This window comes from Heterodontus francisci, chromosome 3, assembly GCF_036365525.1.
Source record: "Heterodontus francisci isolate sHetFra1 chromosome 3, sHetFra1.hap1, whole genome shotgun sequence".
NCBI classification, from domain to species: Eukaryota; Metazoa; Chordata; class Chondrichthyes; order Heterodontiformes; family Heterodontidae; genus Heterodontus; species Heterodontus francisci.
In genome coordinates this window covers 81,259,426-81,278,855 of record NC_090373.1, presented here as the reverse complement: position 1 = coordinate 81,278,855, position 19,430 = coordinate 81,259,426, and the positions used below count along the sequence as shown (strand labels likewise).

Here is a 19,430-nt window from a genome sequence, read left to right as displayed (position 1 = left end):
AAATGTGGTACAAATGGGATGTCCTAGATAGCAATTTAAATTAATTATTTCTAACTCTAAGGAGGGAATTTTATTCTGGCGGCGGGGGTCTCAACGTCCGCAAAAAGCGACCCAGAGATCGCCCTGTCGCCTCTTCTCCGGGAGGCACCCCAAATCTTCATGCCAATCAGGACCCCATTGCTGGAAATCCCGCCCTTGGAAAGCTGCCGGTCAATCAGAGGCCGGCAGCTGCAGCTCTATCGCAGACGTGGTGGCTGATGCTGGAGAAGAACCTACCGGAGGCTGAGGAGTGTCGCTGTACCCACTCCACAGGTAGGTCAGAGTGTCAGTGGTCTTGCAGGGTGGGGTCGTGGTGGATTGGGGGGGGGGGGAAGGTGGTTGGCAGCAAGGGCGGGGCTGGCTCTCAGCGGGGCCTCCACCCCCAACCCCCCAGAGCCGGGAAGCAGCCCGCACGTTTTTCCGTGACATGCTTCCCGTGTGGTTAATTACAATGGCAGGAAGAGGCCCATAATTAGGGGTTAATTGCACCATTGAGGGCCTAAATTAGTGGCAGGGCGGGATGGCCATTAACAGGCCTTCCTGTCACTGACTAAATTTTGGCGGAGATGGGATGGTAGCGGGCTGGCACCATCCCCCCAACCACCATCCCACCTGATTTTACGCTCTCCCTGCCTCCAAACCTGCCGTCAGGGAGAGCGTAATGATCCCCTTCCCCCCCAAATATTCTCTTTGATTCCTGATACCCACATGAATCATTGATACTGCTGACAATTATAGTGGTTTTATGACTTTCACCTCTCTGTCTCTGGAAGTACTCATGGAGAGATTTTTGATCTTTAAATCTTGGGTGGTCTGCAACCTTTTGAAATTCTTACAACTACACATTTAATTTCCCGAAACTAAAAATTACCTCTCAAATATTAATACAAACCATGAACCAGGTACTGGTAACAACAGGTAATTGGTTGATTGATAGAACCCAGAGGGTAGTGGTACCCTTAACAAAGATTAGATTGAGAGGTGATATTGCTATTTTTAGGATTCTAACAGGACTAGATAATGTAGACAGGCCAAACCATTTCACCTTCTCCTGAACAGTAGAACCAGTGGGCACAGCCTGGACTTGAAGGGGACTAAATTCCAAACTAATCTGCAAAGCAGTATTTCAATGAACGAGAATTATTCTAATGAGCAGGTACCATGGGAGACAGTGGAAGCAGTTAGTATTGATTCATTCGAATGCAAATTAGATCAAGTGTAGAGTATTCCACCACACTCCTGATTTGTACTGTGTAGGTGGTGGAGAGGCTTTGTGGATCAGGAGGTGAACCACAAGCTCTAAAATACCCAGCCTCTGACCTGCTATAGTTGTAATGGCATTCATGTGGTTGGTCTACTTGAATTTCTGGTCTGTGGTGACCCCCAGGATGTGATAGCATTGAATGTCAAGATGAGCTGGTTAAGTTCTCTCTTGTTGCTGATGCTCATTACTTGGCATTTGTGTGGCACAAATTTTACTTGTCACTTAATTGGCCCGAACCTGGATATTGTCCAGATCTTGTAGATTGCAGGTATGGGCTACTGCATTATCTGAGGGATTGTGATTGGAGCTGATCTCTGCAATCATTAACAAATAATCTCTCTTCTCACCATAAGGTGCAGGGAGATTCATTGATGAAGAGCAGCTGAAGATTATTGGGCCTAGGACGCTGTACTACTGTAACAATGTCCTGGGGGTGAGATGAGTAACCTCCAGCAATCTCAAACATTTTCATTTGTGCCAGGAAGGCCACCGGAAAGTTCTTCCTCGATCCCCATCAGTTTCACTAAGTTTCAGCCACACAGTTGTAATACTCCATTGATGTCAAGCTCCATCACTCTTGTGTCCATGTTTGGAACAAAACTGCACTCCTGGCAGAACCCAATCTGAGGACTATTGAGTAGGTTATCAGTGAGTAAATGCAGTTTGAAAGCTCTATCGAAAACTCCTTCCATCACATTCCTGATAATTGGAAATAGGTAATTGGGTGGGTTGGATTTGTGCTGCCTTATGTGGACAGGACATACCAAGGCAATTTTTTACGTCCGGTAGATATTTTCTCTACCCCAAGACTGTATACCACTCTGCTTCTATGTCTCGTGGGTCTCTTGTACCAGTGGGAGAGGACATACCCAGGGATGATGATGGAGGAGTCTGAGATGTTGGCTGATTCTGGGCTTGACAAGTCTATGGGACAGCTCTTCCAACTTGGGCACCAGTACCCATGTGTTTGGAGGAGTTTGCAGGGTCAACTGGGCTGGGCATGCCTTTGTGTCCTAATTCAATGCCAAGATTACAATTAAGTGGTCCATCTGGCTTTATTCTTGTTTAGCTTTCTCACAGTTAGATACAACTGAGTGGCTAGCTAGGCCATTTCAGAGGCAGTTAAGTTGGTGTGGGACTGACTCACCTATAGGCCAGACTGGGTAAGGACAGAAGATTTCCTTTCCTAAAGGATGTTTCTGAACCAGCTGGGTTTTTACAACAACTTTATGATCACTTTTACTGATATCAGCTTTTTATTTCTAGATTTTCTTTTTAAAACTGAATTCAAATTCTCAAATTGCCATGGTAGGATTTGAATTCCCGTTATCTGAATGATCATGTCAGGCTGCTGGATTGCTATTCTATTAATATAATCACTCTGTTACCGTACCTATTACTATTGTATTGTAATATCTGTGTACTCTATATATTCCAGTTAATTCAGAGATGGTCAATCTTTCACCTTTCTTTCACACTGACTAACTCTCGTTGTGCCTGTGACATTAAAAATGCCTCATAATATCCAGAGCACAGATTCTTTTCCAGTGTTGTGGATTCTTCCAAGACTGTAATTTCACATGAGACTTCATGTGATGATACAAATAACTTGCTTTGTCTTTCTCCTCAAACACTTGATGTGATTATTGGCTTCTAGTTATTCTGGGGCATTCATTATTCATACTTTTCAATATAAATGTGTATCTTCAGAATCATTCATGAAACCACTACCTATATTTTAGAATTTTCAAGTATTTTGAAAACTAATTCTGCCCTTATTAAAATTTGGATTTTTTTTTCTCAACAGGAACAGCATACTGTCAGTTTATGGATATGCTTTTTCCAGGCTGCATCCTTCTAAAGAAAATTAAATTCCAAGCAAAGTTGGAGCATGAATACATTCAACATTTTAAAGTCCTACAGGCAGCCTTCAAGAAAATGAATGTTGATAAAGTATGTACTCAAATTTTGAAAAAAAACCTAAATTTTTTTATTAAAGGGACTGTTGAGTTACTAAATTTTTCTTCTTGCCAAATGTTGCAAATTTTGTTCCCTTGGGCTTTCACCTGTACATAGCCTTCTGCAACAGGGTACCTTGTACTGGAAGAATTTCTTACAGGAAAATCATTTTTAAGATTCACTGTGGAGGATCCCTGTTACTTATTTTCTGTTGATTCTGTATTGAATCTAAAATGCGTTGGCAATGCAAGCAATAATGGACAACAGAAAGTATGTTTTTAAGCATAAGGATCATGTATAACATTTTGAGCAAAAAATTAAGATGCTGCAAATCTGAGGCAAAAACAAAAAATGTTCCAAGTACTTAGTAGGTCAGGCAACGTCTGTGGAGAGATCGTTCAAGCTGACATGTCATCAGAGGTGGAGGATATTATAATTGAACAGCATTTAAAAGGAATAGAACAAAGGGACAAAAGCATGTATGCACACACACGGGCACATGAGAAATAGTGACAGTGCTGAAGTGGAAATGGCAGAAGGGATAGTAGAAATCAAGACATTTATGAGACACTGAGAATTGTGAATATCTCAAGAGATGGGGGATAATGCAAGTTTATCAAGGTGATGGAAGCACAAAAAAACAAGCAAAGCAGAGCAGGTTCCACTGGCCCAAGAATCTAGGGGAAGTAAATAAACAGGTCTTAGGGTGCTGACAGAAGTACTGTACCCAGGCTTCTTTGCCTATGGGGCCTTTGCTAGTTTTTCATACTTCAGTTTCTGTCTGCATATCCCCCATTTTCCTCAAGTATTTGCACATTCTGTGTCTCATAAGCATCGTTTTGTGCCTTCTGTTAACTCATACTAATATCACTTTTGTTATTTAACCATCTCCTGTTTTTCACTCAAGCAGTTAAGAGGTCATTCTGTTTCATATTGTAGGTTGATATGTTCCCTCCCTCTTCTCTTTGTTCCTTTTAAATGTTACTCATCTGTATTCTATTCCAGTTCTGATGAAAGGTCCACATGTTAAATGTCAATTTGTCTCGTCTCTCTATGGATGCCATTTGACCTGCTGTGTGTTAACAATATTTCCTGTTTTTCACAACTGTCATCCAACTGAAAATAAAACTCTACACAATCAATAGTTCCCAGCTCAGGAGTTCTGTTTGGGTCAAGCATTTTTCACATTTAAATTTTTTTTAGCCATTTCTTAGGTAAGAGACATAATAAAGACGAAGGCTTATTTTTTTAACAATAGAAGTCTTTTAATGGTACAAATTATGCTGTTTAACGAACACTTTAGACATATGTGTAGTGATTCCAACTAACATATATCTTAAGTGATGAAGGATAATGTCATTAACACGTCCCCAGAACCAGGTTTTCCATTAGAAGATTGAAAAGGTAAAAACCAATCCTTTGAACTTTAAAAGGCTTAATGTATTGCATGGCAATTTGTATATAGACTCTATTGCTATTTATACCTGTATAAGATATTGCTATTTTGGATGAGTTGCACTAATACTTAATTGCAACAGTACAGCAGCAATTCTGCTTTAAATTATTTCTAAAATGTTTCTGGAAAATTTCTATCCTTTAAGATGTGTAACAGTTTCTGCCTCAGCAATTATCTCTGGCAGAGTGTTAGTTAATTTGTGTCCCTGAATTGACTTGCACTATTAAATGCTAAAATTTGTGTTTTAATTCTTTGTATGCCATATCATACCAAGCATTGAAAGCCTAAATTTCTGATTCCAATTTTTGGTATTGGGAGCAGATTTTGTTCAAAGTATATCTGCAAAATATTTTTCTACTTAGATTCTGAGTGCACAGTAAAAATCATTCATGCAGTTGTTGACAAAGGGCACTGTGTGAAATTGATGGGAGAGTTTCATTCTATTCTAGAGGAAGATTTTTCAGTCTAATTGCCTCATAACCATGCTGAAGGAACATTTCAGGTCATAATGGCTGTACTGACAAAACCATTGTATATTTTGTTGTATTTGTGGTAGTAATAAGGGAGGAGAAATCCCTGCCCTCCAAACCTTTTGAAGATGCATTTTTTTTGAGGATTTTAAAAGTAAGGTATTAAAATTCTGGTGTTTTCACAGAATAACATTAGCTATCTTCACAGCTCTTGTCAGTCATCTGGTACAGAAGTGCATGAACTTACATAAATCATTTTCCCTAAGCACTTTGAATTTTATATCAACAAAAAGGATAAAAAGGGCAGTTCTTTGGTTTGATAGTCCTGGGAACTTTCCACCTTTATGGTTTGTGATAGGATAATTATAAAATGCAAGTATACATGATGTTGAACTATTAAAAAAAATTATTTAAATAATCAGATGTTTGGAACTCATATAGCATGAAACTAATATTTTGTGAAGACTGCATCATGTGGCCTGTTGAGGCATTGCTCCCTACGGAAAATAAAGTCCATTTTTCTTATATCATACATACCCCATGTACAGATGAATCGGGTCTGTCATCTAGCAACAGAAATCACAGGATTCCTTTGTGTCTTCCTCCGGGGACTGGAAGATCTCTCTCATTACTTTGGTATAGCTAAAACTTCAATACAGACTCCTCCTTGTTTCTTCCTCTGTTAACGGCAGTATCGTGCTATTGCCCTTCACTGAGTAACAAGTTATTAAACATATTCAAATATTTTATCAGATTGAAATTTAACTTTGTCATTTACTGCTTTGCCATTTAAATTTGGTATGTTTCATCATCGGCTATTTCAAGCAACATGCTCATTGTATTTCATCAATGCAGTACCCCCAAAAAAGTGTGGCAATTCACGGTCAAGAAGCATTTGTTGAGAAAATCTGAAGCACTGAAAAAAAAAATTTCTGGGCCAGAGGATGACTTCTACTTTGAGTGAATTGTTGAAGTTGAGATTCTAGCCTAACAGTAGAAGTACAAGTACCCTTGGTGCTTGCTAAGATGTAGAAGAACATCATAATTAGTCACGAGTAGTCTAAGTAGATTCTGAGACAGAGGTTGTCCATCTAACTCAAGGTTGGTTTTCTGAGACCAATATTGAGGGAGTTCAACAGTACAGTATTTGAATAACGCCTCTCTCCTGTTAAGACTTCGAAAAATGTTTTCCTCAATGTGAGCATATTTTAACAAGTTAGTGTCAGATACAGTCTGTATTGGCCTAGCATTTTTAATCCCAGCTATGGCTAGGCAGCTGATAAGTCAGTGATACTTGGTTGGTGCTCATGTACAATCTTAAGACAGTGGTAGCGAACGCTGCTTTGTCAAATTTTATCTGATATGTTTGTGTATCTGGTTTGGAGAGCCATTTTTGAATTCTCTGAATTGGAAGTCAAAGAATTTTTAGGTCCTTGTTGTCTGAGGTAAATCTTGTTTGAGTTTAATTCTAAAATACCATTTTATATATTCTGAACTCTACTGTAAGCCTTGACTAGTTGGAAGCTATTTCTATATATGACAAACAGAAGATTTCTTTCTTCCAACCTTTTGTGGATTTAAAAAATTTGGTATGGAAAGGCTTGGATTATTTTCATCAGTTGAGGACACAAGCTGTATAAATCAGAAAATCTATTGCAGAACCATTTGTGGTGTTCCTCATGTAGATAAAGAGTGGAAAACCCTTGTCTGGATATGAACGCTCTGCAGCTTACAACAACAGATGGCCATTCTCAAATGTCCTGAGTGAAATTTGTCCATTGACAAGTGACATAAGTTCTTTGAGGATTGAACGGGCTGACAGCTGTTGAGGATCTGAGCAGATAATGAACAAGTTATGTACTACTTAGCAAATTAGGTGCCATTGTATACAGTGTTTCTGTAGAAGTTATGAGCATGGGCAAGACACATCTCCCAAGTGGACTTGCTATCCGAAAACAGTCAGTATTGTTTGCAGAACATGTAATTGTCCAGAAACATTATTTGGTAGCCGCCTTAAAACGAAAGGCTGGTTGCATCAATTGAAAAAGTTGTGTGATTTGCTGCTGTTAGTCTTATTCTATGGGGGAAAATATTACTGTTTGCATTTCATATACTATAACTATTGTATAGAATTCAGACTTGGGAAACAGCAATGTTGTATTTTGGCTGAGGAAAATTATTTCTCTCACTTTGTATGTTGACCAGTCTCTCTCTCTTTCAAGGCCCAGCCCTGTTAATCCAAATGTGGACATACAGAACTGGCACATTTCTATTTTTCTTCCTCCATGTCTCCATTTGACAAGCTACCCGCTCAAAAGCCAACCTATCAACTAAAGATCCTGCTCCTTTCTCTGTTCAATGTAGTCTTCACCTTTTGAAATTATTCTTTACTAATGGGAAGTGACACCTTATGGAAAAGGCATGTGTTTTGATGTTGGAATGATTCATTTAATCCTCTAAATAATATACCAAGCATTTTACTTCCTAGTCTTTGCCTGATATTGAGCTTCTTAAAATGTGTTTGGGAAATAAGAGGCTTTTGCTTGTCAATACCACTGATGTTGGTGGTTCTTAATTCTTTAAATGTATTTATCCTCTATGCAGAGCCTTAGATCCAGCTTGTGAAAACTTTTTTTCTAAACTTTTATATGCCTCTACTCTTGTGATCAATTGAGACCAAATGTCTTGCATCAGAAACGGTTGATCTCTTGGAGCTCCCTTCTATATGACAAGTATCTGAATGACCTGCTTTGATACTGCAACTAGCATACTTTGGCATTCAAGTGCAGCCATTCTTGGACCTCCTTCATGTTTTATCTAAACTTGTTTCAGAAATTTATTTCTCAAATTCTGTTGTCAGAATTTATGCCCCCATTGTGTTCCTCAGAAGTTGATTACAGCATTCATTGTTAACATTTTAACAGCTGTTGAAAACAAAATGGATTGGATCAAGGAGTTGTCATACTAGACAATTACTTTCTTCTTTGAGGTAACTCTTAAGTACATCCATCTCCAAGCAATATATTGTGGATGGGTAATAGAATGTATTTCTCTGCTGTATTATGCTGGCTGGTTTGAGAACTTACAAGCAGAATTAGTGTATTCTGCTAAGTCTTTGGCTACTTAATGGATTAATTTTGCAAGAGACTAGCTATTAGGCAACTACTTGGAAGAGCCTCAACATGTTCCTAAACACCACAGTTTGGATTTTTCTGCTCAGGCAAATACCATCTTTGCCACATCAGTTCTTTAAGCTCGTCTTTAAATCAATCACAGAATTGCCCATCTCCATTTTTGCTACTACCATGGTATAATATTCTGTATCTGGAGGATAAAAATGAGGAAGCAAAGATGATGGCCTACCTTTGGTATTGGTTCTTATTCTTTAAGTGTATTTTATCCTCCTACATAAAGAGCTTCAGTCTTCCTGCCCCACTGTCTTCGTGCTGATTTGGAGTGCTTGGAGGTTGATTGTGAATTTTGTTTAATTTCTCCTTCGTTGTATCACCTCAGTCTACTTTTCAGCCACCTCCATCAAAAATACCTAAGGAGGGAATCGGGATCGCTGACTTGTGTACAGTGTGGGAGTGAGGGAGATCACATGGCTGTTGCGAGGAACATTGTTAAAAGGACAGAGTCCTGTGATTTCCCCCATTGGATGACAGACCTGATTCATCTGTATGTGGTGGATAAACTACATTGAAATCATAAGGAAGACCATATCAAGGTACGTTATCTTACTTTGCACAATCCAACAGCAATGGAAAAGGTGCAATGTTTCAAAAATTGAGAAATGCTGTTCAGTGAGATCAGTCCTTATCTTTGCAGTGTATTTAAATTGCTGAAATGGATTACTGCCTTGAAATTAGCTGAGATATCTTAATTTTTATATATATATATATATATATATATATATATATATATATATATATATATACATGTAGTCTTGTATCAATCATGATCTAATAGAATGACGGAACATGCTCAAGCGACTGAATGGCCTGCTCTTTTGTTCCGAATGCGTGTTTGTTACGTTCCAGCCATAACACTGCAGTGTCACATGATGTTACAGATGCAAAAAAACTTTTTTAAAGGTAGTTGCTACCTGATTATCTTTTTTTTCGTTTGTTAAATTTATAAGCAGTTAGAATTGTCCTCTCCGTTTACAAGCCTATTTGGGATTATTTGAGTCATGCAACATGACAATTTACTGGCAATACATTATAATCACACCCTAGGCCCAGACTACCCATGTGCATTACGATGGGAGATCTGCTTGTCTCAATGCGTATTGAAACATTAAGGACAATTACTGTAAATAGTAATCTTTGAATGAATACCTGATTCAATCATGTTTCAAGCATAAATTTCCTATGTAGAATTAATGTATTTCTCATACCTTGTTGAGCACAAAATAGTTAATTTCTAATGGTCAGAGAGTTTGGAATTCTTTACTCAGTGATTACTGTAAGACATTTTTTGTTAGGTGTGGACCTCACAGGGTGGTTATGTTACTGAATGAGTAATCCAGAGCACAAGAGTCCAATCACACCATTGTAGTTTGTGCATTTGAATTCAGTTTTACTTAAATCTATAATAAAAAGCTGATATCAGGCAAAGTGGCTTGGAAGCTGCCAGATAGTCATAAAAACCCAACTGGTTCAGTAATGTCCTTAAAGGAAGAGCACCTGCCGTTCTTACCCGTCTAGCCTATATGAGACTTCAGTCCCACACCAATGTGGTTGACTCTTAACTGCTGTCTTAAGTGGCTTAGGAAGCCACTCAGTTGTATCAAACAGCTACAGAAAGTTTAAGAATAAAACCAGATGGGCTGCTCGGTTGCGACCTCGGGATCGAACACAACAAAGACACCGCTATCTTAGTTGACAATGCAAAATTTTCCTCGCTAGCATCTGGGGATCGGTGCCAAAGTTGGGAAAACTGTTCCACGGATTCCAATCAACAGCCTGATGTAGTCATCGTCTTCGGCAGTGCCTACCAAAACCCATAACCTCCAAAAATTAGAAGGACGAGGGCAGTAAGTGCACAGAAACACCATCACCTTCAAGTTCCCCTCCAAGTCTCACACCATTGCAACTTGGACACATAACGCTTTGATTCAAAATCATGGAACTTCCTACTTAACGGCATTGGGAGTATCTTGATCTCATGGACCTCGGCCTTTCAAGAAGAAAACTCGCCACTACCTTTTCAAGGGCAACAAATGCTGGCCTTGCCAATGGCACAATCTGTAGAATGAATCATTTTTTAAAAATCTGGTTGCAGGTCAGGTAAGCCTACAGCCATAGAAACATTATCCCCAGAGTCAGAATACTACTTACTCGTGTTGTTTTCATTTTCCCCAAGAGCTGTTCCTACTGACACCTCTATGATTTCTCAATCTATGCTATAGAAATCCATTTTTCATATAATAACTCCCATTCCTTGGCAGCTATTTAAAACTCATTTAGTTTTTTTTGTTCTTGGAAGCTGGTGATATTGGTGCGGCTATTTTAATTACCCTGGAAAGGATGGTAGTGGACTGCCTTCTAACTTTGTACTGGTTGTACAACTGAGTAGCTTTCTGGATCACTTCAGAGGGCATTAGATGTTAACTATAGCGTGGATTCTAGAATCATGTATTGAAACTGGGTACTGAAACAGGTTTTTATGATCTAGCAGCTTACATGGCCTTTTTTATTTTGGTGCTAGCATGCAAAATAGAACCTTTTGCTTAATTCAGTTAGGGATTTGAACTCACGACTTCTGGGTTATTGATCTAGTAATGGTTTCATTCTATCAATATGATCTCAATTCAGTCAATACTTTCAAATTTTCATTATTTGTCCTCTTCCATATAATTTGGGTTTAGATTCAAAGCCAATAAATCTGTGTTTTAAAAGCACCTCCTAGCAGCTGCCATCATCGTTTATTTTCTGTTGCTTTAGTGTAAGTTGCAAGTGGGCACTTCTCCAAGTGTAAGTGTCATTCCTGAGATTGGTACAGCAACAATAACTTGCATTTATATAGCACCTTTAACATAGGAACATACCCAAAGGTTCTTCACAGGCCTGTAATCGGATAAAAATTAGCCCAACAAAAGCCCAAGAAGGATATAATAGGATGAGTGGCCAAAAGTTTTGTTATCAAGGGGGTTTAAGGAGGGTCTTAAAGGGGGATAGAGAAGCGGAGACATTTAGGGTGAGATTGCAGAGCTTTTTTATTATTCCATGGGATGTGAGTGTTGCTGGCAAGGCCACTATTTGTTGCCCATCCCTAATTGCCCTGGGATAGCTTGGGATCTATGATGCTGAAAGCACGGCCTGCAGTGGTGAGACAAAGGGAGCAAGGATGTACAATAGGCCAGAATTGTAGAATAAGTCTAACTCCATATTTGTCTTGTGTGATTGTGTCACTATTACATCATCCTTCCTTTCCTGTTCCTGTACTTTCAAAGGTAAACCTGACAAATGATTTGGTGCTATTGCATCTGATGCATTTGTTTAAATTAATAATGCCCATACCATTCAAATTACCAGTCAAACAAAAGAGCACATTCATACTTATTTATTTTATTTATTTAGAAATACAGCACTGAAAACAGGCCCTTCGGCCCACCATTAACCAGCCATTTATACTAATCCTACATTAATCCCATATTCCTATCACATCCCCTCAATTCCCCTACCACCTACCTACACTAGGGTCAATTTACAATGGCCAATTTAACTATCGACCTGCAAGTCTTTGGCTGTGGGAGGAAACCGGAGCACCCGGCGGAAACCCACGCAGTCACAGGGAGAACTTGCAAACTCCGCACAGGCAGTACCCAGAATCGAACCCAGGTCACTGGAACTGTGAGGCTGCGGTGCTAACCACTGCACCACTGTGCCGCCCTTGTTTCAGATAAAGGTGGTCCTGGCACCTCTATTTGCAATGAATAGAAAATTGATCAATCTTTCAATATATCTCTGACTGCTCTGGGAATTACATTAACTAATATAAGGAAAGTAACAATGTATGGAACAAAGAAGCATTTTGGGAGATAATGAATAGTAATTGATGCATATCCAAGACATACAATACTGACAAGTTGCGTTTAATAAGATAGACATCTGTGGTCCCGCAGAAGACCAGCTTGTCTAATACATTTGTAAATCACCACTTTATGTCATTATAATCTTCAATCCATACTTAATCAGATGCTTAACTAAACTTTGTTTTATTTTTAAAAATTAGCATCGCATTTGCTGTCGTCGATTCCAAATATTTGCTATATTCATTGGTGGGGGGGGTTGGAATCTTCTCATCACTCAGTTTGACAAATTAATATTTATGAGGAAAAGGGCTTAGCTGTAACCAACTCAACAGAAATTTGATTTCCAGTCCAAGTGGGCTTTTTGAATTAGCCCATATAGAAATCAAGACAAAATGTACTTTTCTGAAAAGTTTATATGCCTTTGTCCTCCTTGGCTTTAATCTTTTTACTCCCACTTGCCCACTCACCATACAGGCTTACAAATCTCCTCTTCAGAAGGTCACTGGCACTCCAGCATGTGATTACTTTCAGGACAGGATGACCAAATAGAGAAACTCGGAAAATTGCAGTGGCAAAAAAGAAGGCATTCATCTGCTTGATTTGTTTGAATCCTTGTGCTGTAAAGTACTCACATAGTCACACACACTGAAATGTTTATAAGCTTGCCAGAGGTATCCTCTTGTCGTTTGAGTCGTAGAATATATCTCTGTGGGACTCTACAGGTCTTTGCTTCCCAAACAATTTCTTTCTATTTGTCGTCATCATCTCCCTTTTGTGACAAACAAGTTTTCAATCCAGCAATCTAATTTGTGATCAATTCTATAAGCCATCTTTGAAATCCTCATATGTAGGACGTTACACAGTGCATTTTGAAAATCCAGGTAAATTATACTCCCTGATTAGCCTTTGTTCACAGATATAGTTACCTCTTTTAAAGTCTATAATTCTTGGGTTCATGTTTCACACCTTTTTGATAGGGGCTATTCTTTGAAATTCTTCTAATTCTCTTTGTCCTGTTTTCTCATTTTACTGTGCACATTTTTTCTGAATTAAGGAATAAAATGCTTTATGCATTTTCCTATTTCTCTCTTTTTGATGGCTAGTTTCTGTGCCTCTTAACAAGCAAAGCTTGGATTGTGTGAACAAAAAATTAATAAAGGGAGCAAACGTTTACAATTGGGAAATTTGGCTCAATTATTCTTCGCCGAGATAAAAGAATTGAAGAGTTGTACATCTTTCTATATAAAGCACAGGAAGGACAAACAAATCCTGGGGTGATGAGTACTTTGCAGGTGGCAAATACATTGAAAATTTTGCATGTAGGATTTAATGTATTTGATCTGTTCCATAGGTATATAGAGAATAGCTTAATTTGAAGAATAAGATTGAACTAGAATGGACAAGAAATTTATGTTCTTGTTTTTGTTTTCAGATTATTCCAGTAGAAAGATTAGTGAAGGGAAAGTTCCAAGACAATTTTGAATTTGTTCAATGGTTTAAGAAATTCTTTGATGCAAACTATGATGGAAAGGATTATGACCCGGTTTTAGCAAGACAAGGACAGGAAGTATTTACACCACACAACCCAGGTGATCAAATATTCAACAAACCGAAGAGACCTGTGGGCACTGCAGGTAAATTTCTGATTACCTGTTACATTATGGAATTTTGTCCCCTCTGGTCATACTCCCAAGTGATAACTAATGCTCTTATTTTACATGCTGAGTTTACATCCAGAGCATATGTGCTGAAGATAAATGCAAGATACATAAAGGGAAGATTGGAAGAAACTTTGTCACACAGAGTTATCAGAATGTGCAATGCATTGCCATGAGTGTTCAGTGCTAAATTGATTACATCATTCAGAAATATACTGTACAGTTACCCAAAGAGGAGGAATATTTAAGGGTATAGAAGAAAATGGGACTGTGGGAAACCAAGTAAGATGAACTGAAAACATCTTCTGTAGAGGGAAGAGGAGGAACCTGTTTAGAGACGGGATGGGGGAAGGGAACGGAAGTAGATGCCATGCCAGCAGACATGACAAAGAAATAACACGTTGGGAGAGCCAAAGGCCAGTCTTGAGAATGAGTGCCTTTGGGGTCAGGGAAACAAGGCATCTGGAAGGGAGGGGGACCTTAACTTTGGCTGGAGCAGCACAGTAAAGGAAGCAGCAGGGAAAAATTAAATTATTAATGCAATGACGAACATACTTTCATGAAACATAAGTAGAATTAACTTTGCAGAGCTATGGAGTGACCAGGATGTGGAACAGCAAACTGACTCAAAACACCAGAATAAAAACTTAATTTTGTGCCACTGACAGGCCTAATGTGTATTACAGATAAATAGGAACATTCTTAAAATGAAAAAATCCCATGGGGAAGGTTGATGTAGGAAATTTCCATGTATATTGAAATGGAATGTTATGACCGTTCAGGAGTTTTTAATCTTTGATGGATTCTAAGGTCTTCATGAATTTTGTTTGAACAGTAATTCTAAGGATATATATATTGAAATGTTGAGTTGCTATAATTATATGTACTTGAATAACACTATATATTGAGTGCATGGCAATGAGATAACAATAGTAGAGCATTTAAGCGAAGTGGAAAGAAGGTGATGTGATAAAGTGGTTGATTCTGGGGAACAGTTAAGGACAAGGAGGGATTTGTCAGCTGTCCTAGAGCCTGTCATCCTCTGGGTATCAGTCATCTTTTCCAAACTTTGGGCTGTCTTTGCTTGTTGTCCCTTACCAGTAATAGCCACCTCTTCAAAAGAGCAGATTGGTGGGTACTTTTTTCAGTTAAAGGTGGAACTAACCTAGCCCACGTTATTATTGATACTGATTGAAAGTGGGGGTAGACAGAGTTGCATTATTTTGCAGCAAGTACTCTCCCCACTGTTGGGAGGCAACTGTTTATATGACTGTTAAAGTAAACTGTACCTAGTTGTCCAACAACTTAAACTATATTTAGTATCGTTCTTATGGACAAACATCTCAACTCTCTTTACACATGGGAGAGAACACTGAGCACAGAATGAATGAATTTGGGGCTGGGAGAAGAGACACTGAGAAGCCCAATTTTCGGAAACTTTTAAAATCATAGTAAAGTAGCAAGGCCAGTACATTGGAAGAAATTTCCAGAGGGCAAGGACATAGTGACTGGAAAATCAGAGTTTGAGGGAGTGAAGAACAAGCTGTAATCCAGAGTTAGGGGAATGAAGGAGAAGGAAAGATTGAACCTTGAAGATTAGGTGCAGGAGTTTTTTAGAATAGAACTGAGGGGAGTGTGTTCTGGATTAGCTGAACTATGAACGATGAAGCTGTGAAGGTTCCGAGCAGAGCATTTCAGAAATTGAGGCAATAAAAGTGTTAGTAAAGATACCAGCAATGGTGGGGTGATATACTTCATAGGTGAAGAACTTCTTGGGGAAATGACTGAATGTGGAATTTAAAACTCATCTCGGGTTTTAGTAAACTTTGAAGGTTGCATGTCATCAAGTCTAGCCTTGGTGGGTAGTCAGAGAAGTTGCAATCAGAGCAAGAGATGTGTGGTTACTGGTCATTGGAAGAGATGTAGTTACTGTTGAGACCACGAGAGAGCAATGCTATAGAGTTGGATGAGGGTTGCTGCAGGGAAGAATTAAGATGTGATTGGAAGGGGTATGAAAGATGGCGAGAAGGGGGAAGAATCTACCAACTAAATGTCAATTTTCGAAATAAATAAGTACCTGAACACTCATGTAGCATGAAAGGTGAAGGTGTAGAGTGCGCTAAACAAACAACTAGTGGGAGAGCAAAAGAAATTTCATACAGTTCAACATTAATCTCGAAGGCAAACAGAGAGGTTGAGGAAGACAAATTGGCTGCTGCAGAATCCTACCATTACAGCAGTGACCACCAAAAGAAAGTATGTTATTGCCTCTGAAGCGCTTTGGAACAGCCTGAAATTGTGAAAGATATATAACATTGGAAATTAAACATTGCAAAGGCTGAAGCCATTGCCTTCTCCCCTGCCACAGTGTTGTTCTCTAGCCTCCAATTCCAACCCCCTCTCTGGCCACTGACTCAGGCTGAATCAGTCTGTTTGCAGTCTTGCCTTCCTATTTGACGCAGAGCTCAGCTTCCAATAGCATAGCTTCTCCATCATAAGTGGCTACTTCCACCTCTATAATATCATCTTTCTCTGCCCCTGCTTCAGCCCATCGACAGCTGAAACCCTCATGCATACTTTGGTTACCTTCAGGCTCAACTATTCCTGCGCTCCACCTCCATAACATCGCCTGACTTTGCCCCTGTCTCAGCTCATCTGCTGTGGAAAGCCTCATTCTTGCCTTCATTTCTTCTAGACTTGATTACTCCAGCACACTTCTGGCTGGTCTCCCACACTCTGCCCTTTGTAAACTTGAGGTCATCCAGAACTCTGCAGCCCACGTCTTAACTCGCAACTAGTCCCATTCACCTATTATCCCTGTGCTTGCTGACTTACGTTGCCTCCCGGTCAAGCAATGTCGATTTTAAAATTCTTATCCTTTGTTTGCAAATCCCTCTATGGCCTTGCCCTTCCCTATCTCTGTAATGTCCTCCAGTCCCAAAACCCTCCAAGATATCTGCACTCATTTAATTCTGGCCTTTTAAGCATCCTTGAATTTAATTGCTCCACCGTTGGTAGCCGTGCCTTCAGCTACCGAGGCCCTGAGCTCTAGAATTCCCTCTTTAAACTTCTCCACCTCACTTTCCTCCTTTATGACACACATTAAAACCTACCTCTTTGACCAAGCTTTTAATCATCTGACCTTAAGTGGCTTGGTGTTATTATTTTTTTTAAATGCTCTTGTGAAGTGCCTTGGGACATTTCATTACATTGAAGGTGCTGTATCGATACAAGTTGTTGCCCTTCTGGCAGACTTCCCCCACTTCTACTGCCTGTTAAGTTAAACTGATCCAGAATTCTGCTGCCCGTATCCTAACTCGCACGAAGTTCCAGTCACCCAGTACCTCTGTGCTTGCTAACCTACATTGGCTCCTGGTCCACCAATGCCTCAATTCTATTCTCCTTGTGTTCAAATCTCTCCATGGTCTCAGTCCTCCCCATCTCTGTAACCCCTTCAAGCCCTGCAACCCTCCAAGGACTCTGCTTTTTCCAACTCTGTCTGCTTATGCGTCCCCCACTTCCTTTGCCCTACCACTGACCGCTGTGCCTTTAATTGTCTAGGCCTTAAAGTGAGCAATTCGCTCCCAAACCTCTTTGCATCTCCAAGTCTTCTCCTTCAAGGCACTGCTGAAAATCTACCTCTCTGACCAAGCATTTGGTCACCTGTCCAAGTGTCTCCTTTGGCTTGGTGTCAATTTTCATATTACACTCCTGTGAAATGCTCTGGGACATTTTACCGCGTTAAAGGCACTTACCCAATTAAACAAACGTGTTTGTATCAACAATACACTCTGGTACCTTGGAGAGAAAGTGTGGGCTGGATCTAGTGACAGGCTGATAGTTTAAGTAGGTCGAAGGGTTTAAATTTTTTTTTAAGGCGAGGGCAATATTACTACTTTTTGAAAGGGGTAAGAATATGCCTAATGGGGTGAGATTGACCATGTTGAGTCAGAGAGATGAATCCCTGTCAGTGATTGTGACCTTGATGACAACTTGTGTGCCAGAAAGTCAATGGAGTGGCCTTGGATGTCTGTACTGGAGTTTATGTGGACGCTGAGGTTGAGGGAGGACAGAACGGGCAGAAGAATCAGGAGAGACTCATAGGGTAATAGCTGGTGTAGACTCAAGTTACTGAGGTTGAGGAGTCACTCAAGGTACAACGCTTGGGTGAGAATAAAAATGAGATTTTAGCAAGGAGGATGTTATCAGGGGAAGGCAATATACAGTGAATATTGAACATCATTCATTTAGTAACCAAATTTATATTGTTTATTCATGGGATGTGATGACAAGTCTAACATTTGTTGCACCATCCCTAATTGCCTTTAAGGTGGTGGTGAGCCACCTTCTAGGACTGCTGTAGTCCATCTGGTGGAGGTACACCCGCAGTTCTATTAGGAAGGGGGTTCCAGGACTTTGACCCAGGGACGATGAAGGAACAGCAATATAGTTTCAAGTCAGGATGGGTGTGACTTGGAGGGGAACTTGCAGGTGATTCTGTTCCCATGCGTCTACTGCCCTTGTTCTTCTAGGAAATAGATGTCGCAGGTTTGGAAGGTGCTGTGGAAGAAGCCTTGGTAAGTTGTTGCACTGTATCCATGTAGATGGTACACACTGCAGTCACAGTGCATCAGTGGTGGATGAAGTGCCAATCAAGTGGGCTGCTTTGTCCTGAATGGTCTTGATCTTCTTTAGTGTTGTTGGAGCTGTATTCATCCAGGCAAATGGAGAGTATTCCATCGTAAACCTAATTTGTCTTGGGGATGATGGAAAGGCTTTGGGAGTCAGAAGCCACAGAATACCCAGCCTCTGACCCGCTCTTGTAGCCACATTATTTATGTGGCTGGTCCAGTTACGTTTTCTGGTCAATGGTGACTCCCCAGAATGTAGGGGGAGAGGGGGGTTCCAGCAATGGAACCTTTGATGTCAAGGGAAGGTGGTTGGACTCTTGTTGGAGATGGTCATTGCGTGGCATTTGTGTAGCGTAACTGTTCCTTGGAAGATCGGAAGGCTGACACTTTTTATAACCAGCACTGAATAAATACGGCATAATATGTCTTGTTAACTTTGTAGAAGACCTGCTCCTGTCAGTCCACGTAACCGGAATGGTCTGCTGAAAATCTCCAGCATATAACTACATTGAGCCCCATTCCTCCTCCCAGCCCACACCCAATACAAAATATTAATTGATCAGATTCATCAGTAGGGAAATGTTTTACTTTCCAGAATATCAGTCAGTAATCTGTTCTAAGCTACAAAAAGTCAATGTTTGAAATTGTTCTGAAATTCTCTCTCTTTTCAATTCTGGTTTAAGTGCCACAGAGAACATCTCCAACAGCACCTAAGGTCACAAGAACACCCAATGTACCATCCTCGATGGGCATGAGGAAAACGCAACACTTAGCCAGAAATGGAGCCAGTGATGCAGACGCCCAGATAATTGAGCTGAACCAGCAGGTAAGCTTTGTAGAGGCATACATGATCATTTTAGTGCTACAGGGGTAACCAACCACAAGATATTCCACATAGACTACATAATCAGTAC

General features: G+C 39.9%; 1 protein-coding gene across 3 annotated transcripts in view; it reads left to right on the top strand.

Moving 5' to 3' along the window:
• Positions 1–19,430, top strand: part of mapre3b (microtubule-associated protein, RP/EB family, member 3b) — a 67,607-nt gene that overhangs the window by 24,416 nt on the left and 23,761 nt on the right. For 2 of the 3 annotated variants that reach the window (XM_068023789.1, XM_068023796.1), the window contains 3 exons: positions 3,111–3,256; positions 13,660–13,861; positions 19,200–19,342. In XM_068023789.1, the coding sequence (XP_067879890.1) occupies positions 3,111–3,256; positions 13,660–13,861; positions 19,200–19,342 (491 nt within the window). Of the gene's footprint in view, positions 1–61; positions 313–3,110; positions 3,257–13,659; positions 13,862–19,199; positions 19,343–19,430 lie in introns of all 3 variants that reach the window. The other variant, XM_068023804.1, reaches the window with a different exon arrangement.